Consider the following 22,105-nt stretch of genomic DNA (forward strand, 5'->3'; position numbering starts at 1 on the left):
GCTTTCCAATATGCCGGGGGGTGCTCACTGCTCAGTCCCTGGCTCTGTCACAGGCCCTGCCCCCACTCCACCCCTTCCCTCCCCTGAGCCTCCCATGCCCTCACTCCTCCCCCCTTCCCCTCAGAGCCTCCTGCACACCACAAAACAGCTGATCGGGAGGTGCGGGAAGGGAGGGAGGGGGAAGCGCTGATGGGCGGGGCTGCCGGTGGGTCGGAGGCACTGGGAGCAGGGGTGGGGGAGTTCATGGGGGGCTGCTGACATATTACTGTGACTCTTTGGCAATGTACATTGGTAAATTCTGGCTCCTTCTCTGGCTCAGGTTGGCCACCCCTGCCATAGAGCTTGCTTAGCCTTTACACTATTGTTATGTATTCATGAGTAAGAACTCAGAGAAAGTTCTGCATGTTCATAAAATCAAGCTGGGCTTATTTTCAAACCAACCAATTGTTTAAAAAAATAATGTCACTCTAAATGTAGCTTGCACCAATCAGCAAGAAACCTTCTGCCATTTCACTAGACCCATCCCAAAAGAAAAAATTTCATTTAATAGAATTCCTCTGAAATGACAACATATCAAACCTGTTTGCTCTGCTTCTCCTCTTCATAGGCCACTTCCCAAGGACTGCATGCTAGGTTCGTTCTGAAATTTTGTTCTGGAGATTGTTTGTAATTAGAAGACCAGGAAACCGAAGAGGACACTGGATAGGAATTACAGTCTGCTGCTAGATTGTACAGATGTTCAAGACTAGCGTCTGTGCAAGTTGATTCCATAACTTGTGATAACTTAAGTAAAGCACAACAGACATTTTATTTATCTAAACATATTTTGATTTAACGTTACACTTTCAGTAAAATTCTGTATTTTACAGAATACATTACACATGTACCTACTACAAGAAAAATGTAAACCTATGTGACCTATCCATATATAAACTTTTTCATGAAGAAAAAGAATTCTGCCAATGCCCTGTTTCAGCAGTGCATTTATGCACATGCCTAACTTTATGCATGTGCCTAAGTGCTATGATGAATGGAGATGGACTTAAACATGTATTTAACTTTAAACATGTACTGAAGTGCTTTGCTGAGTTGAGGCTTAAATTAACAAAATGGAATATTTTTCTCTCTAGCCTGTAGAGCTGTCTTGTGGGAGGGAGGGTGCCATGTTGGCCCAAGCCGGTCAGCATATAAAGGAGATTTGGAGGCAGACTGGGTGAAGTGCCATAGGATCTGCAACTACAGAGATCCTGGTGGCCCTTACACCCAGCATAAGGAGCACATAGTGGCAAGGTCTTCTGTTCAAACTAATGGACAATGCCTTTGCATTGCAATCCGATGGCTTGCCATAGGCTGGAGAATGTGAATCTTCAGACCCACTCTCTCTGCTTAGTACTTTGTACAAATCCCACTTTTTCAGGCTTTGTGGGGATGGATAAATTTCACCCAATGCAATTATTTATTTTTAATAGTTTTTTAGCCCAGTGTCTCCATTTTTGGATGCAAACAAGCATGCAGGTGCAAATGCTGGTGCACACTTTTCAAAACAGCCTGACACCTGTACGTGCACAGTGTTAGCAAGTATTTGCACATATAAAGAGCAGGCACAGATCTAGGGTGACCAGATGTCCTGATTTTATAGGGACAGTCCCGATATTTGTGGCTTTTTTTTTAAAAAAATATGGGCTCCTATTACCCCCCACCCCATCCCGATTTTTCACATTTGCCATCTGGTGACCCTACACAGATCTGTACATGCAAGTGGAAGTCAGGTAGAGGCCCAGATGACAATCTGCCCCCATGAGTTCTGGACATTCTATACCAACCTAAAATAATGGCCTCTCTCTCTCCAACCAGTATGAGGGATACAACTGTAGTGGAAGAGTTTTACTAAAGTAATGTCTAGGAAAGTAATTTATTGCAAGCTGTGATCTTTGTAAAATACATTTTCATAGCCAAACACCTAACCTAGACCAAGTAATTCTCCTTTGCTCAAAAAAAGGATTTAATCCTACAGATAGGTCTATCTTTCTTACTCTGTCTAAAAAACTTGGCCCAACTGCATGACTTTAGGAACAATGGCTCAAATTCTCCACCAGCATAACCGCACTGAAATCAGTGGATTATGTCAGTAGAGAACTTGGCTTAATTGCTAGGTCTAGAGAGATTTTCTCTCTTTAATCATAGACGAATCTGTGTTTAGTAGCTGCATCTGAGCGGCTGATAACTTTATTCAAAGGATGCTTCTCACACAAACTATTAGAAGTGTAACATTTGCACAGATCTAATACTTCAATATCTGCATTCTAAGGCAAAATGATGGTTGAGCTTTGTTGTGACACACTGGGGACAACATGGTTTGTTTAGCCTAGACAGAGAGAAAGGGCCTAATTGAGCAGAGCACAAGTCCTAGTGGTCCCACCTATAGGCCTGATTCACTTAATGGATTCTTTTGGTGCAAGAGGACACAACCCAGGCTCTCAGTTGTTGACAGTCTAAAGAGTGCAGTGTTATGAATTGCCAGCAATCCCTGCTACACCAAGGAGCCTGGTAGTGGGCCAGCACAGCTGCAAAAGTGGGTTGAGGTAGGGCTAGGCCTTCTGGAGAAGTGCTGATTCAGCTTCTTTCATAGGCATCTTCTAGCAGTGAGCCTCCTGTGGATAATAAAGCTATCCTTCCATCTCCTACTCAGCTGCACCCATCAGTACATGGGTTTGCAAGTTGCTAAACCTTGGTTATCACCTCGTTCGGACCATCTAAAAGAAGGCAAACAAACCATGTTTTAACTATGGAACTCCTTTAAAATATCCATGAGTTGGTGACATCAGATTTTATCCTCCCACTTCTCCTCTTGGGTAAGATTCAGGAAGGCTAAAAAAAATCCCTCTCTATATTTTTAAATAATTTTCCACTAGTAAAGTTAATTCAGCTCAAAAAGTGATCAAGTCAACACTCTGTATCTCATTCAAAACTCTGGCTGGAAATCAGGATGTCTGCATGCAAATAGTCTAATTTTGTTCACTGATGCACAGGTATAGGTCTCCCGTTAAGTAAAATAGGCGCTGCACTCGCATATGAAAACAGAATTCAGCTTTACATTTTTAATCTATAGTTCTACATGTCACCAAAGGTTGTCTGTGGCTGACTGGAAACAGGTTTAAGAGAGCCCACTCCCTATAGTGGAGCATACAGAATATCCTCTTCATGACCCCAATTCAGGATAGCATCTCTTTTCAGGAAAGCACTTAAGCTTGTGCTTAAGTCCCACTGACTTCAATGGGATTTAAGTATGGTTTTAAACTTAAACATATAATTAAGTTCTGTTCTGAATGGGGTGGATTAAAGCATGTCCTTTCCTGAATCTGGGCCTAATTAAGAGTCCATATGTGAACATTACTGATGGCCCACTACACTACAAGACAGATTTTGCCACTCTTACTCATGCTGAGAAGTACTTTGCTCCTAAAAAAGTCCCACTGAATTGATGAATCTGAGCAGGCTTATTGGTTTGAATCTTAATGGGCATCTGACTACATAGAAACATTCAGCACCTCCAAACCTGACAACTGCAAAAAAGCTTAATTGCTAGGCCAGAGCCTAACCTCATATAGAAAGTTAACTATTTTACACTACACAGAAGAAATAATTACTGGATCTTAAAAAATAATGATCTTTCCCATAAGTATATGAAATAGTGAAAGTAAAAGTGAGGCTAAATTAGTCTATTAACATTATCCAGTGGCATCCATTAAAAGACGAGGTGATGTGCGAGATTCCCCTCTGATCCCACATCTTTTTGGCAAATGCCTTTAAAGACTGCACAGATTTGTTTATTATAGATTAATGACATCTACCCTAAATTCAATATACTTTTGGAAATGCTTGTAATGGATTTTTCAGGGACAAATTCTCTTCTCAGTTATACCCCTACAACCCCATCAAGTTGAACAGGTGTAGTGGAAGCAGAATTTGTTTCAAAGTGTTTTGGGAGACAAGATTTGAGGGCCCGATTTGAGGAGAAATTTGATTTCTATAACCCTGCCCTTTCCCTGTTTATCTTCCATTGTCAAGTTGCCTCCCATCCCCCAGGCTCTGCCAGTGCTCCCAACTTTGTCTGCCAATTTCTTAACTTCTTACAATGACCTCTGTGTCTTCTTCCACATGACCTGCTATGTGTGGTACACTCCTCTGAATTCATCCTCACAGCCCATACCCTGTCCACATTTAAAAATTCATTTCTGCCATGTTGCTCATAGTGAATCAAACTGACTTTATGTACATTTTACATAGTTTGCTTTTTGTTGTTCCCATTCCCTTTCCCCTAACCTCTGTGTACTTGTTTGTCCTTACTGTAAACTCTTTGGAGCAGAGACTGTTCTTCTTGAGTGTTTTGAAACCACCTAGAATAATTTGGCAGATAATTGTAACGATGCAGCATAGTCTTAAAGAGGAAAGCTTCACTTCACATCAAAATCTGTGAGATTAGGCATTGGTTTAAAAAACAATTTAAAAGTCATTGGTTTACAAAACTGATATTAAGTTAGAAATGTATATTTAGCTTACCTGAGGTTGGTATTTCATCTTGTCTGTGAGATGCTTTCTTCTGTTCTCTAATACTTGTTGTTGTATTCTTGTAACAAAGTATAAGAAAAATCTATGTGATTTAGAGTTCTTGGCCAAAAGAGACTCATGATTTTGGGTACCTAACTTGAGATATCTTAAAAGGGCTTGATTTTCAAAGAGTCCTGAACAACCACCATGGGCCATCTGAAAATCTGGCTCCTTTAAGAGGTCTCAAGTTGGGCACAGAAAGATTGAGGATTCAACATAATGTTTGAATACAGTGGCCTGCTCCTTAGATACAGCTACTGCATGCAGCGTCTTATATGAGTAAAGAAATAGTCATTAGTCACTTCTGAAAATCTAGGGCCTCATCTACAACTTTTTGTTTGTTCAAAATACATTTCCAAACTCCGTTATATTGGTAAGGATGTTTATGACCCATCTAATTGGAACTTAAAGCACTGGTTTGGAACTATTTCAACCCTAAAATATTGTATTTGTTTTCCTACTCATAATTTACATTTCCTCAGAAGATCTTTTCAAGACAGGACTATCTGGTTAACAGGACAGCTACAAGCACAAGCAACACAGATACCTCCTCACGAGAGCAGATCCCCTGCTTCAGATCCAGAACAGTTCTAGGCTCCCAATCACCCACTAGTCCTCCAACTGCCTTCTTCCCATGGTATCAGTCATGAGCGGTGGGGAGATGACAACATCCTTATCTCTATATTTCTATCTTATCCAATATAGCCAGTGCTGGTGAGCACCTGGCCCAATGTCTGGAAGAGACTCAGGCATGGAAGAGACCTAGCTGGCTAGAACTTAATCTGGATAAGGCTGAGATGATGGTGGAAGGCTGGGGAAAGCAACAAGAAAATATAGTGAGAATTGTATCTGTCCCTCTGTGGAGGGTGCATGTCCTGCCAGTTCATAAATTCTGAGATTTTAAAGCCAGAGGGACCATTAGATCATCTAGTCTGACATTCTGTATAACACTTCTCTGCACCCTCTCCAATTTTTCAAAATCCCCTTTAAAATGTGGACACCAGAACTGAATGTTGTATTCCAGTATCAGTCTCACCTCCCTACTCCTATTTACTACTCTCCTGTTTATACATCCAATGATTGCATTAGTGCTTTTTGCCACAACATCACACTGGGAGCTTATGTTCAGTTGTTTGTCTCTATGACTTCTACATCCTTTTCAGAGTCACTGTTTCCAGGAGACAGTCCCCTATTATGTAAGTATGGCCTGTATTTATTTGAAGTGTTGCTGGATTTCCATCTGCTGTTAAACAATCACATAGCAACAGTATTTTCCATCTTGCTCCAGCTAAGACATTGCAATAATTTCTTCTGGATGCAAACCTTGCTACTGTGATCCCTGCCTTTGTTAACTCAACATTAGATACTGCAGTGTGCTCCATATCGGGCCGTATCTTAAGGGAAACTGGAAGCTGCTGCAGAATCCAGCAGCCCACTTTTTAAGGAGCGTAACTTGCTGAGAGCACATGATACAAGTGCCCTAGGATCTGCAAAGGCTGTCTGTAGATTGCAGGTAGAATTTCAGGTGTTTGTTTTGATTGAAATGGCTTGGCACCTACTACGTATGTGAGAGACTGCTTCTCTCCCAGAGTTATAGTGCCACACCACCAATCAGCAGAGGTGTTCGGTCTCAGTTTAAAAAAAAAAAAAGAGAAGGGTCTGTTGGCAGCATGTTTTGTGTGAGGGGTCCTCAGCCGGGGGACCCAGTCCCTTCCCTTTGGTCTGAAATAGCACAACTTTGTTGACCAGGAGGCCTTGCAGCATGCTCTATCCATTTAGCTGCATGATAAGGGCTGTTAGTGTGGATTGAGCATCTATGGGGCTGGCTATTTTTTGTTGTTGTTGTTGGGGTTGTGGAAGTTGCTGGTTTTACTCTTGTTCTGATTGTATTTTTCAATTTTGCGATGGTGCCTGGATTGGCACTTTTAGAATATATCTTTTATAAATCAAAAGGAAGAAAGAAATGGCATCATAAAGCTCTTATCTTTGCTGAGCTTCATTAACGTTTGACTAATGGCCATAATTATTCAAGTACCTGTTCTGGATGTCATCTAGGCCTATTTTAGATGATGTACGTTGTGGTGACATGGGAAGTTCAATATTCTGTCTCCTTGTAGGAGTTTTTAACCCCTTGTTCAGATCCACATGGACTGGTTTTCTCACTCTGTCTGTAATGAAAGCGTTCAGAGTGTTAGTATCTATGTCACAGAGGGATTTGAGATTTCTGAATTTTAATAAGAACGCAGAACCCACCCTTCACTCTATATAATCAATATGAAATACATATGTTTTGCTTTATTTGCCATTATCACTATCTGAACTGCTTATTATTAACTCTATTTTACAGTCTATTATAGTATACACTTTTTTTAATCCATCAGATTTTGGGCACTGCAAGGCTCTATTACACTTCTCATTTAGTTTCTGAGGGCTAAGGTGTTCCCACAGCCCATGAAAAAAAACTTGAAAGGCAAGGCCTCTACAGTTTGATTCATACACAAATGCAATACAGGACAACAATTAAGGTTCAAGAGGTGTGGAGATGTTACTGAGGAGATCAGTGTAGGAAGACTGTGAAAGAAGTGGATTTTGAGGAGGGATTTGAAGGAAGCACTTGATGTGGGGGTGGCGATAAGGTATTCCAGAGCGACAGGATGTTCCAGGAAAGAAGTAATGAAAGTGGAAATAGTATATGAAAAGAGTGTTTAAGAAGGAAGGTCACAAGGAACAAAGAAAAGGGATGTTTGATGAAACAAGTGCAGCTACTTAGCCAGGTGCAGAGCTGTGCACAGCCTTGAAGGTGAAATTATGTTGCTAGCCAAGATTATTGGGTTCCTCTTTTGTCCTCTGACTTTTTGTGTGGTTGTTGTTTCACTTTCAGTTAGATTTTGATTAAAGATAAATTGAATTGTTGACACTACAAGTTACAATCTTACAAGGGAGTACAGAAGAGTTGAGACAATAGCAGTTATAGGTTACAGTAAATGGATCTTCCAATTGTAAAGTCTATTACTATATTATACTCACCAGCAGTGACTTTCTTGGTGGATATCTGGTTAACAACATACAGGTTGAGGAGATCTAAACTGACTGTTGAACTTTTAGGGGGTGATGATACTCCTAGCAGCTTCATCTTTGATCTAAGCTTTTTCTTTTCAAAGAATTCCTATAATTTTCAAAAGACAGAACAATAAATTGCTTGACATATACTACAGAGCACCGCAGAAGTACATGTGGTGCATATTCATGATTTAGCTACACAATTGCCTTTCATATCAGCAAAATCACATGGCTGAATTGCTATACACACAAATCCAGCATTTAAATTTACTTTCATCTCTTTTAAAAAGATTATTTCTTGTACAAATATTATCTGAATTTCTTTTTTTAAAGCTAAATGAATGATGGTGCTTCTGATGGAAAAATTCAGTCTCTGAAATTTCACTTTTTCAACCTTCACCTACCTATTAACAATTTAAAACTTTGTATGATTTTTTTTAAAGCGTCAGACTCCCTTGAAGAAAAACAACTTCTATTTTTTAATAATTTGAAGAGCTGAGAATTTGTATGCACATTATAAACCATCAAGAAAAATCAACAAGGATTATATACACATGGCCATCCACAAAGATGCAAAGAGCTTATCATTCTCTTAGACGGCCTTCCTTGGCACAGAATATACAGTCTTATGAAATAAAGAAAAAAGAAACTCCCATAGCTGCCCTCGTGTGGCAATAGTCTAAAGCAGATCTGGTTAACACTTCTAAAGTCTATGGATTATGTAAACAATTCAGTTTAACCCTTGAATTCTGTTCATAGCAATGCAGGGAACAAGCTTTGTGCAGGAGAACAGATTATTAATAATCATCCTGAGATCATCAGTATCAAATGCAGCAAATAATACTGAATGAATACATAAGAACAATGGTAACTTGTTCATTTTGGCCACCACAAGGACATCAAAGACTCCAGGCTGTGCCAAGTTACAAAATGCTGCAATGCTTTTCATGGGAATATATTTTGGACTGGACCAGTAACCACCTCCATGTGATATTTGACAGATTTCAGATGTAACTTTTTGGTAAATATTTTCCAGGATAAGCAATTGTATAATAATCTTTCAAGTTATTATGATATTGATCTTTGCAAAATACACATATGCTTCAGATAAAGCTATTTCCAATTAGGAAGACAAGGGGCCAAATTCAACCCTGACATAAGTGAACACAATTCCTATCCGCCTCTTCTAATCCTTTCATTTCCCTCAGTGTTCTTAACGCTGCCTTGTAATCTTCCTTATCTCCCACTTTTATCCCCTCCCTCATACTCTTCCTCAATCTCTTTCCCTCTCACAATACAAGAATTTTCTGAATGCCTCTACCCTCAAAATCCCACACTTGTCCCTTATCAGCATATATCCAGATATGGTCCCATACACCTTTCTCCCATTACCTCCACACTTATTAAATGCACTGTTTACAGTTATTGTATCAAATTCCTCTCCAACAGCTCCTGGACCCCCCCCCTCCCCCCTCCCCCAGCCAGCTTCTACCATCTCTACAATGCTGGAGCACCACTACATACTTGTAATGTTATTGATTAGCCCAATTAGCCCTTGATGACCTGCCCCATATTACTTATGTATCCAAGGGATTGGGAGAGTGTTTGAAGGGAACTCCAGAGGGTCATCCTACTGCTGGGAGTCTGCTTTTGGGACTGGCTACATCCTACAAGCCTGCTTTTCCTCCTCCTCTATGGCTTGGTGAAAGGTGCCACTTCAAGTCTAGTCTCCATAATCTATTCAGTGTCCAGGCCCCTTGCCTGGGCTTCCTAACCTTGCCTCACTGCTCCTAGCTCCTGCCAAGAAGGAGAATGTCTGTTCTTATTATAGTTGCACCCACCTACCTGCCCTCCCTCTCTCCTTTCCTGCCTATGGTTTGACATTTCCTCTGCTTATATCAAGGCAGAATTTGATCCACTCAGTGCACTTTGGCAGCCAGAAAAACGTACTTAAACATTCTTATGTTTAGCCCCAGGAAGAGTACCATCTATATGTAATTAGCTATTAGTTGAAATGACCAAGTATTTGAGGACTGTGAATCTGCAAGCCATTCCTGCAGTCCTATCTATATAACGGGCATATGTTTGTAATGGGTAAGAAATTACTAAACTTTGCATGACTCTTATGCATAGAAATACACACACAAATAATAATTAAAAATCAGGAATTCAGCTTAAAGCTCTCCTAGACAAAATATTTTTGCCCTGAAAAGTTACTCTGAAAGTATGCACGCTAGTCCAATCCCATAGCACTATACCTCCCTTCAACTGCTTTGAAAAATTATCTGCATGTGAAATCAATGTTAAACATTTTTAGTCGTGTAAAATTATTACAAATAGCTATAACAATTTACCTTTTGCTTTCTCCTTTCCTGTTTAAGTATGATTCTGCTCCTGAAAGGTGGCAAATAGCTAATTAGTTCTTTAAAAAGGGATTATTATTTATTTGCAGAGTGTAATTGGAAGTTGAGACATGAGGAGGCAGGACTGTAATTCTTAGTAATACTACTGAGAGATAAATGTATAAACCCTTGCCTCTGAGGATGAGACAGTGGGCCAGTCCTCTGCTGGTGAGTCAGCATAGCTCTAGTCAATTTGAGCCAGGTCTGTTTATACCAGCTGGGGATCTGGCCCATTGTCTCTAAATCAGGGCTAGTGATCATCAATGGCTCCATGTCTAGTTGGAGGCCGGTATCAAGTGGAGTGCCCCAAGGGTCAGTCCTGGGGCCGGTTTTGTTCAATATCTTCATTAATGATCTGGAGGATGGTGTGGACTGCACCGTCAGCAAGTTTGCAGATGACACTAAACTGGGAGGAGTGGTAGATACGCTGGAGGGTAGGGATAGGATACAGAGGGACCTAGACAAATTAGAGGATTGGGCCAAAAGAAATCTGATGAGATTCAACAAGGACAAGTGCAGAGTCCTCCACTTAGGATGGAAGAATCCCATGCACTGCTACAGACTAGGGACCGAATGGCTAGGTAGCAGTTCTGCAGAAAAGGACGTAGTGGTTACAGTGGATGAGAAACTGGATATGAGTCGACAGTGTGCCCTTGTTGCCAAGACGGCTAACGGCATTTTGGGCTGTATAAGTAGGGGCAGTGCCAGCAGATTGAGGGACGTGATCATTCCCCTCTATTCGACATTGGTGAGGCCTCATCTGGAGTACTGTGTCCAGTTTTGGGCCCCACACTACAAGAAGGATGTGGAAAAATTGGAAAGAGTCCAGCGGAGGGCAACAAAAATGATTAGGGGGCTGGAGCACATGACTTATGAGGAGAGACTGAGGGAACTGGGATTATTTAGTCTGCAGAAGAGAAGAACGAGGGGGGATTTGATAGCTGCTTTCAACTACCTGAAAGGGGGTTCCAAAGAGGATGGATCTAGACTGTTCTCAGTGGTAGCAGATGACAGAACAAGGAGTAATGGTCTCAAGTTGCAGTGGGGGCGGTTTAGGTTGGATATTAGGAAAAACTTTTTCACGAGGAGGGTGGTGAAGCACTGGAATGGGTTACCTAGGGAGGTGGTGGAATCTCCTTCCTTAGAGGTTGTTAAGGTCAGGCTTGACAAAGCCCTGGCTGGGATGATTTAGTTGGGGATTGGTCCTGCTTTGAGCAGGGGGTTGGACTAGATGACCTCCTGAGGTCCCTTCCAACCCTGGTATTCTATGATACTAAATACATTGTGCACCTAAAAGTCCAAACCTCTAAGTGACTAACCAGCTATGTAATTATCTATTTTTAAATCCTTAGAATAATACAAGAAATTTTTGACAATATATTTATTCCTGCAGTTTTTCAACAGCCCTCTTTCTGCCTTTTCTGCCATGGCTCAACAGTAGTACAGATGTTATAATAGCAAAGAAAAACAAAAGCTAATGTATATAGCTCAAGTTCCTCATCATTCTAGGCTTCCAAGATTATAACCCACATTTTGAATTGAAACCATAAGTAAAGGTGTTAGCCATTACAAATGTTATGGGATCATAGCATCCTGCATCACTCAGAAGACAGGTGATTACATTCAGTGCTATCTGGAGCTTCTAGGTGAATTTCAAGGTTAGCCTTATGCAGACCATATACATTTATTTACAATTTACTTGGAAGTTTTAAAAGTGTTGTATGGTTTTTTGACCTTTAAAGTCCTCTAATGGTTCGGCTCCATCCACATGTGATACTGTGATTGGATGTCCACCCTCACACAAGGCAGAGCAGGTTAAATCAGGTCGATCGACCTGATAAGATGCACCTGAGGGAGAGCCAGGGCTTGAAAGCCTGATTATGATTGAGCCCAGCTGGGCAGGGGTAGAAAGGGTTGGTATAAAGCCAGCAAGCTGCATCCAGAAGATGGCTGTAGATGAAGTAGCCTGTAGTCATTTTCTGGGAGATGTGTTTGGGGGTTACAGAGCTAAGTAGGCACTCCTTTGGAGGAGGGAATTTGGGTTAGTAAACCCAAAAAGGATGGGAGGACAGAAAATAGAGCAGAGAATTAGAAAGGAGTCCAGGGAAATAACAATAGGGTCTGGGAGCAAGCAGATTATAGTTGCTGGACATAGGATCTCTGGATGGAAACCCAGAGTAGTAGGGGAACCTGGGACCACCCATACCTTGCTGGGAAAGGGGTATAGGACTTGGTCTTGGGTGGGGACACTGGGATAGTGTTCCCAAGCATTTAGGCCAGTGTTTGTCAAGCTGAAATTTCCCCCACATATGTAGTGCTGAACAACTTGAATCTTACAAAAAGGCTTCCTTATGCATTTGGAATTACTTTAGTTTGATTCTCCATATATGGTTAGGATGATTACAAAATTGTTTAGCAAGGCTAACCTCAAAAGCCTGGTGAAATCCTTTGAATTTTAAATTTCTAATAGATGGTGGAGTGCTTTTTAAGTGCTCTTAAAAAAAGAGTTTTTCAAAATCATTTGGTATAAAAAGGTTAGTAAACCTGCTGGTGGTGACTTTACTGTTTCTGTACAGCTCAGTAGTCTCACATCCGCTTCCCCAGAACTTGATATAAAAATAGCTAGGATAATAGAAAATACACATGATCAACTTTCAAATTTCACTGTTGAAAGAGAATGGACAATCTTGTCACTAAAACCATTACTGGGAGCAAAAGGCACTGAAGGTTTCCTCTCTAATTAAACTTTGGTCTACTGAATTGTCATTTTATTTTCAAAGTGTTCTAATGATCAGAAGATGAGCTTGTCTCCTTTTAATTTCTCATGATTGAGACATGTACATTTGGCTTATATGACGAAGTTATTGAATTTGATTAGAAATGTAGCAGATATGAATAAAAGGTTATAGTTAATTCAGACTACAAAAGTTGCAGAATACAAAGTTTGAAACTGTTTCCAAATTGCAAGAAAATGAGAGAACAACAACGTGTGTTGATGATAACATGATTCTATTACAGCTAAGAATTAAAAAATATAAAACATTATTAAAATGACCTGGAAACTAAAATCAGAAAAGTAAAGTTACAAAAGACCTCTTAATTTCATTTAAATTTTAAAAGAAGTCAGAAGATTTACAACGTGTCTTGGACCATCAAATCTCTCAGTGAGCCAATTAGCCCTTGTCCACACTGACAATTTTAGGGAAACTGCATACCATTGCTCTAGTACCACTGCAGCTCCGCCAGAGCTCCCAATGAAAGGAGCTCTAATGTATAGTGGCTTTCAGCATCATGTCTTTCGTATTTGCTAAAACAGTGGTGGGAGATTTCCCTCAAACTCACTCAGTTTTTACTCTTCATCCTTCCAAAATACCATATGATTAATCATGTTTATTATAATAGTTCCTAGAGAATGGAGTCCCCATGTGCTGCTAGGCACTGTATAGATAGAGTACAATACTGTTGCCCCAAAGAGGCTGTAATTTAAATATACAAGACAGACATGGGGTAGAACACACCAGCAGAGTGAACAATGGGATGGCAAAATGTTCCACTTTTCCTGTGTGTTGGGGGCAGGGGTACTTAAGTACTATGATAATACTAATTAATAATAAGAGGGGATACGCCAAATGGGAAGGGCAGGGGCGAAGATGGCCAAGTGTGCAGTGAAGCTCAAGTGAAGAGTGAGGGGGGAGGGTTGGGGGCAAATAGCCAATGAACACTGAGCAAAGAAGATCCAGTCAAAACTGTATATGACGTATGGCATATATTAGGGGCAAAAGAATCAGATGTCTATAATTAAACTAAACCTATTCTAGTGACCAAAGCCCCCATCCTGCAATGGGGCTTGAAGTGGGCAGACCCCTCTGCCTGTCTGCAGAATCCCTTTGCCAGGTTCAGACCGGAAGAAATTATTTTTTTAAACCATTTAACTGTGGTTTTTTATTCAAACAAGACAAATCTTCTGAAGTGAGAAATCTTTGTCTCCTTCTGATAAGGAAACTGAGAGTAATAAATATGGCTAGGGTTTTTTAAGGTGCCTAAGGGAGTTTAGGCTTTCTTGAAAATTCTACCCTAAAGCTATAATGGTGTGATAGATAATCTTCTCAAGCATAATGGGAATGTGAAGGAAGGAAAGAAAGTCCATTCAAAGATGCTTTACCTTTCTCTTCTTTCTGAGGAGGACCTAAGCTAAGAGATACAATGGGAGAATTTACTAATATTGATTTTGAGATTTAGAGAGTCTTTGTAGCAGTCTGAATTAGTAGATCAGTGTTCAGCAAGAGCACAATAATGCTGAAATTCCTATCAGAACTGAAGATAGCTTGACAAAATACACTGAAGAGATCAATCCTGCACAGGTGGAAGAAAGGACTAGAAGACCTAATATTTTTCACCCCTAATTCCTGTTGTGTGCAATCCAAAATTATTTTCTGTGAATTAGTAATGCATGCATCTTTGCTGTACAAATGTTAAACATGTCATACTACTAAAAACTTTAGATAATAATAGACTGAAACTATCTTAACATTTAGTATAGAAGCCTCCTGTACTGATAGTATCATGATGCTGCTGAACAAATGTTAAAAAATATCGGTTCCAGTTAACAACATACACATTTCATTCATACAGGTGTAGTAAATCCATGTCAGATGACACTGCAGTAACAACACTTTGTTATGACCCCTTCACCCAGCCCCACTCTGTCCAGTGCTATGTTTCACATATAGCCCTGCACTGCCCAAACAAAAAGTAAGGATGGAAGTAGGTGCAGAGAAGCCATTTCTGAATGTCCCACCTTACCCAGTCCTGGAAAGAGACTCCTGTACACAGCACAAATGAGGGGAGGCCAAGGAAGGGAGGCCCCTTCACACAGTCTGACTCTGTCAACTTGAAAGTGAGGAGGCCCATAGTGCACAGCCCCATGCTACCCAGTCTGGGCAGGGGGAATGCTTAGGCCCCATTGTGCACAGCCCACCGCTGCCCCATGTGGGCTGGGGAAGTGTGTAGGCCCCAGCGCATACAGCCCCATGCTGCCCAGTGTGTGTAGGAAGCGTGTAGGCCCCATTGTGCACAGCCCCATGCTGCTGGTCTGAGGAAGTGTGTAGGCCCCTTTCACATAGCCCTACGCTGCCCTGTGTGTGTGTGTGAAGCATGTAGGCCCCACTGTGTACAGCTCCAGGCTGCCCCGTCTGGGAGTGGGGGAAGTGTGTAGGCCGCATCGCACACAGCTCCAGGCTGCGCGCTCTGGGGTGGGGGTCAAAGCCTCACACTGTCTTGGGGCCTGGTTGTGCCTTAACAACGAGGCCCTGGATGAGCTTCACTCACCGGGAGCCACCAACCCAGTTCATTGTCCGAGAGAATGAGTGCAGGGGGCTTGGAGGGCTGCTGAGGGTGAGGGGGTGTGACTCTCGCAAATGATCACACACGCCAAGGCAGCCTGCCTGCAGACCGGCTGCAGCTGGGACCTTCTGTAATAACGGCTCGCAACCAGCGGGACCACTGGCATTGAGAGCAGGGAGCCTGTCTCTCCTCTTCCTCTCCCTGTGCTCTCCTTGCTGGCAGAGTGGCAGCCAGCCAGCTTGGACTGCTCAGAGAGGAGCAGAAGAAAGGAAGTGGTAGCTGCCAGGTGCACCAGCAGGAAAGGAATGTGACAGGCTTGGGAGACAGAGGATGAAGGAAGCCCCTTCCCACAGACTCTGAGTCAGGGGAAGGCTAATGCGATGGGGCAGAATGGGGGGGGGTGTCTGCTCCAGGGTCCTGTCCCTTACCCTGGCAACAAGCTACCAGCTTCCCTTCCACACAGGCTGCCCCTGGTCCCCAAAGGCTTTTCCAAGTTGCCCCTTTTAACCAACCAACTTTTAATGGCAAATGTGTTGTCTTATATCAGAGTTGAATTTGGTCACGGAGATTTGATACTTTCTATACCACCTTTGTTCTTAATTATTCTGCAGCACTTTGTGGTATTACCTTGAGTCAAAGGAAAAAAGACCACAAGCAACTTTTTCACTTGTTTCATTTACTAGATCTGGTAGTTAGGAAAATTGTCATGAATGAAGATTTAAATTACTTGATTATATTTTAGTGTAAAAAATATTGACATCCCCCCCCACCCCAAATTGTGTTTTTGGAACCAAAATCATGAAAAGTTCTTTCAAACAAACTTAACATAAGGAATCACATTTATCTCTAGTGTAAGCCCAGTAAAGTCAGTGAAGTAGCAACAATATGCTTAGACAGTGGAGAAATGTAGCACGGTGTCCATGACCACACTATGGCTTTATTCCAAGCATCTAAAAGCGCCACAGGATTATGACTGATCTGGTGCAGCCAGGTTAATTACGGGTGACTGCATGGTCGCTGCCAGTCCATGACCGGACAGTGTCCCCTCCTGACCTCAAGTCCAATCTTCAGAGCTTAATGTACTGAAGTAACACCAAGGATGAATTTGACTTAGGATTTCTAATATTTAAATAATATGTTTTCACTGTCAACATTTGAAAGCTTTTAGACAATGGGCTCAGGTATGGGATGATATCACACATACAAAGGATTGCAAGACACCATTATTCTTATTCATTTTTGGAAGGAAGAGATATTGAGTTTCATGATTTTTTTTTCCAATTGGTTTTCTTTGTAGTGAAGTACAGAGCAAAGCTGTTTCCTCTGTTCATGAAACTGAAATAACCTGATGAGAGAAATAGTCTTGAAGACTTCAGTTATTTGGTAACATTTTTTTATAGCCACCTCATCAAACAATAGAATTCTGCCCTGGATTCCTTTGTCAAGCCCCTCCCCACACCCCAATGCTCCCATGTTGAACTGCTCAGAGTGGCTTGCCAGAAGTACTTGGGGGCAGGGAAGGTACAGTTCTAAAGTTGCTGCTTTTTCTTGGGCACAATCAGGGCACAATTTGTTGTAGAGGTGAGCACTGACAGAGCCTACAGCCTCTGCTCAGTAATGACTCCAGCTCTCTGCTTTCCTTCAGTGGACTGTCTCACGTGGAGGGAAGTGAATTAGAACAGCTAATGTAAAACCCTGTATTTACTAACCAAAAGGAGATATATAAAAACTGAATTTTCAACTCATTTATTAGAAATAAACTTTTTCTCCATGATTATAAGTGATTCTTATGTCTCTTAATAAGTCCTTTCATTTTATAGTTACTTCCGAGCAAGTGATCTCAATCTGTTACTGGTTATGGTAAAGGAAGAGCGAGATCCACAAATGTGTTGCAACGCTGAGCATCACAGGGCCTAACTTTGGGGCACCTAGAAAATCACAGGGACTACACTGCAATCCACAAAGTCAAGTTAGGCACTCTATACAATGAATGGGGAGAGATGGGCACCTTAGAATGTGATCCACAAAGCCACATGCTAGGTGGGAACCCATGTAAGCTAGCCAGTGAGAGGTGTGGGTGGTAAGTCCTATCCCTCTTGTGGAGATAAGCACCTAAGCCTGGCAGCAGGGAGGTAGCTATCTCTGCCGGGGCAGCTCTATGTTTTTTGCCGCCCCAAGCACAGCAGGCAGGCGGCTTTCGGCGGCACACCTGCGGGCGGTCCGCTGGTCACGTGGATTCGGTGGCATGCCTGCGGGAGGGCCGCCAGTGCCGCATCATCGGCATCCCCACCGCCGAATTGCCGCCAAAGCTGCGGGACCAGCGGACCTCCCGCAGGCATGCCGCCGAAGGCAGCCTGACTGCCGCCCTCAGGGCGACTGGCAGGCCACCCACCGCGGCTTGCCGCCCCAGGCATGCGCTTGCTGCGCTGGTGCCTGGAGCTGCCCCTGATCTCTGCTTAGTGACCCAAGAACAGGAACCAGCTGCCTGACTCCAGGCTGCTTAAGCATCTAAGGCATTTCTTGCAGGAATTTTGTGCTCCACCCAAAATGGCCAGAGGAGGAGGTTACTACCTTATAACTTTAGAACAGGGGTCTCTTGCCTCTCAGTGGGGTGCTCTAACAACTGAGCTATTGGATATTCTGATGTGGGGCTCCCTCAATCTCTCCCGAAGCTGTTCCACTGCGGATAAATAATGAGTGATTGGGGTAGGGAAACTGGACCAAGAGTCTCCCACCTCTCAGGTGGGTGCCCTAACCACTGGACTACAGTCATTCTCACTTACTTTCTTTCTTTGGCCCAGAGACTTGGGTGCCTGCATCTAGGGTTTAAGTGCCTAAATACTTCTGTGTATCTAGGTAAAATTGTTTACTTAGCAAATGAATAAATGATAAAATCTGAAGACTCTCACAGCTGGCTTTAGATGAAGTCTATTACTACTGAACTTTTGTGTGTGTTAATTTAACGCACTTTTTTTTTACTCTGTTTGGCCAGAATTTTCAATCCTGTCATCAAACATTAGGCAATTAAACATAAGAACATAAGAATGGCCATACTGGGTCAAACCAAAAGCAGGAGTTATATTGAGCAAGTGTTTGCTGCTGACACAACATTTCAGAGTAAATATGAGGCTCCTTAAATGGTTTCTTGGTTAAAAGGCCTAATTTGACATTGGCCTTGGGGACTGGAATTAGGCCTGATCCTGCAAACTTTTGCTTACAAGAGTAGTCCCTACTTATGTGAGTTGTCACACTAAATTAAATGGAACTACACCCATGAGTAGAAGTATTCATGTGAATAAGGATTTGCATGATCAAGCACTATTTTATTTGGCTCAGATCAAAGCTGATCTTTCCTACAATAATATATAACCGTGTGGAGTGAAATTAAAAAAAAGCATGGTCACAAAATACTAGGGACGCTATGATATGCACTCATATACTGCATATCTTAGAAATCATTTACAATTGAAGTCTAATATTAAATTAGGTGGTTCTTAATGCAAATAGAAGAAGAAAATATTTGCACAACCTAACAGCACAGTACCTAGTTTACAGAAGGGCAACAGAAATACTAAGAATTCATCCAAAATGAAGAAATATAATCAACTAATCAGCATATTGTAGAAATACAGAAGAAAAATCTCTAGTTAAAGTAGATGTTAAAGGACCAATTGTGTAAGAAGCTAAGCCACTCAATTCCCATTGAAATCAGTGTGTGTGTGTGTGTGTGTGTGTAAATATATACATATATGAATTAAATGTATTTTAAATGTTGAAAGCACAAAATAGCAAGACTATGGGACATACAGTATTTATCTATTTTAAATTTACCTTTGACTTTCATTTCAAATCCTCCAATGTCACACCAGCCAGCTCCCACTCTACAATGACACTCCACCACCCCCATGTCTGTTACAACCTCCACAAGATCCCATGGAACCAGCCTAGAGGAGATCAGGTAAGTGGGCTTTTGCCTCAAATTTTGCATTTTATATTATTATTCAAAAGATATAAAAGAATTGTAAAAAGTTGTGAAGGCTGGATGATATCAGTAAATGATTCTCTTGTCGCCTATATTCCAGCTCTAGTATTGCATAATGTCCACAAGTAGTGCAGGACACTATAGTGGTGCAGGAGCCAATTGGCATCCTCATGCACTCTCCATTCTAGTTCCTATATGTTCATAGAACTTATCTAACCTAACATTAATCACCTCTATTTATGTTCGAAAGAATGTAATGTTATCTGAATACAACCCATTTCCATATGCAATGATTCTATTCCTTCCTTCATCACAACTTTACTGTTTGGAAAAAGGAGAATCTATTAGATCTCCAGGGAGCAACATGATGGTTGCAGTACACTTTGTTCTGCTTGCATCTTGGCGTTTAGAAGTCATTCATATCCTCCTTATTTTTCCTTCTCTGGGATTGTTCTTCCATTCAGAAAGTGCATACAGGTGACTTTTAATGTATTTGATTGAAACCAGTTTTATCAATAAAAAAGCAGCCAAATTACTTTAAAAACAAAAAAACATATGCATATCTCTGGATCTCCATGTATGCATGACAGAAATTACAACAGTGCCCCCTTTCCAGTGTCAATTACTCTAATTTATTTGAATGGACTTTCTTTTTTGTGTTTTTTAAATAAAATCAGTTGTTAGAAATTGGGTAGACCCTATAGCTTAAAAATAATCTAGATCAGGGATCTTAAACTCAAATCACCACGAGGGCCACATGAGGACTAGTACATTGGCCCGAGGGCTGCATCACTGACATCTTTTCATATAAAGGTACAAAAGCCCCCCCCCCCCCACCACCACCCCCACTCCACCTCTTCCATGAAGCCCCGCCTCTTCCCACCCCTATTCCATCCCCTTCCCCAAATCCCCGCCCCTGCCCCGCCTCTTCTCCACCTCCTCCCCTGAGTGCGTGGCTCTCCGCTCCTCCCCCCTCCCTCCTGGAAAGCGCTAAGCACCTGGAGGTAGGCTGGGGGGGAGGGAGAGCGGCGGGTGAAGGGAGCTTGGCGTCCGCAGGAAATAACTCCGTGGGCCAGCCGCGTGTTTGAGACCCCGATCTAGATGTTACTAGCTTTGTAACTGTTTCATCAGTGTTGCCTGAGTAGTTTTATTATGAAGTGATAAAATCACTAGTCACAACCACTCCAAAAATTCTAACAACTAAGGCTACATTCCACAAAAGATGTAATTTGTTTATAGGTTATAGAGAGTGACTGCAAAAATCTCAGGGCAGCAAGAATAGAAGAAAGTGGGTAATTCAATTGACAGTTCAGGCATTTCCCATGTTCTTAAAAAAAAAAAAGGAGAAAATGCATTGCTCTTATTCATTACAGTATTGTATGATCAGGAGATTTTTGTTTCATTTATGTTCTCACAGGCCCCGCATGACTGAAAGCTTCAGTTTTTCAGACTCTGGTACAGCCAAAAGTCAGCAGATATGCAGAAGTGAAATAGGAATCTATGAACTTTTTCCCTATTTAAAAAAAAATGCTGGGGTGGGGCACATTGCAAGTAACTGTGGTTTGGCAAACCTACTTTAAGATAATGTTATGCCTAGTGCACAAATATGCAATCATCAAATGGAAATTGTGATTTAAAAAAACGGAGTGTGTCTGAACTAGGCACTTTCTTACTCAACATGTCTAGTTCCTGTGTATCTTTCAGTTGTATGTTTTCTGGTTATTTTACTGACACCCTATTGCACTAGTTATTATTTTAAGTGCAGCTGTGAAAGAGTTAGACCAGAGTACAGCTATCTCATATATCAACAAAACTGCTTTCTAAGATCTAATTTATTTTCTTTATTTTGATTTGCACAGTAAAAAGATAGACACCCATCCAAGCCACTAGGCACCCTTGACTATATTTACAAATATTTGAATTACGAATATTCTAACTCCATTGTTTTTACATTTCCATCTGTTCTACACAACTCTTCCAATCAACAATGGGTACAGATTTCTTGCAACCCTGTTAGGGAAGGAGGCAGAAAAATAGCTGATTTGTTGAACCTTGTCTTGTTTTGGTTTTGTTTGGGGGGCTCTCACACTACGGAGATTGGTGCCTGATTAGAATTTTTTTTTCCAATTCTAACTTTCACAAAGATAAGGTAGTGTTTACTATTACTGAAACATCCAGAGTAAAATGCTCCCTAAATGTTGTTACATAAAAAGTCTGTTTTTAGCAGTAATATGAGCTAGTTTTACTCTGCATAAGCTGATTTATAGAATAGTTGAGTCATGCACCTTTCAGTGGCCTTATGTTAATGAATATTTCTTATGGAAGTTTGTGATCCTTAGTTAGATTAGTCTTATGGTTATTTCTAATAATGTATTTTCAAAACTCTGATTTACCCTCCGCCACCAAATGGGGGAAGAACTATTGCATTTATAGCTATAGTGGCTGCATTATTTAACTTTTAAAATGTGAAATATGCTCAACTGCTCTTTTTTACATTTTATTTTCTCCTTCTGAGTCCTAAATACTATACTCTTACTAAGCAATATACCTTGAAATAATGTGATAAGGGGGATTGGGGGAATAAGGGAAATGAAAAATAGCTAGAAACATGTTTGTATTGTCATTCTTTTTTGTGGATTTATGATATGTTATAGGTGCTAATGATGATTCAGGTAACAGGAATTCAAATCTCTTTCAGGGAGAAAGTCCC

General features: G+C 41.3%; 1 protein-coding gene across 1 annotated transcript; it reads right to left on the reverse strand.

Annotated features, from left to right (window-relative positions):
* Nucleotides 1-573: 573 nt before the first annotated feature.
* Nucleotides 574-15,421, reverse strand: REDIC1 (regulator of DNA class I crossover intermediates 1). The gene is made up of 5 exons (XM_065423791.1): nt 15,399-15,421; nt 10,023-10,062; nt 7,636-7,774; nt 6,684-6,776; nt 574-653 (listed from the first exon to the last, which is right to left on the reverse strand). Exons 1-5 carry the CDS (start codon nt 15,419-15,421, stop codon nt 574-576), a joined length of 375 nt encoding a protein of 124 aa, XP_065279863.1.
* Between the last annotated feature and the right edge of the window lie 6,684 nt (nt 15,422-22,105).

This window comes from Emys orbicularis, chromosome 1 (assembly GCF_028017835.1).
Source record: "Emys orbicularis isolate rEmyOrb1 chromosome 1, rEmyOrb1.hap1, whole genome shotgun sequence".
Taxonomy (NCBI): Eukaryota; Metazoa; Chordata; order Testudines; family Emydidae; genus Emys; species Emys orbicularis.

Excerpts from the sequence above, each read along its gene's own strand:
- REDIC1 (XM_065423791.1), bottom strand. The coding sequence starts at position 15,421 with ATGAACTGGGTTGGTGGCTCCCG. Across the intron at positions 7,775-10,022 it reads AGGAAAGGAGAAAGCAAAAG|GAATTCTTTGAAAAGAAAAA; the intron begins GTAAATTGTTAT and ends TGAAAATTATAG. Across the intron at positions 6,777-7,635 it reads CACCAAGAAAGTCACTGCTG|ACAGAGTGAGAAAACCAGTC; the intron begins GTGAGTATAATA and ends CTTTCATTACAG.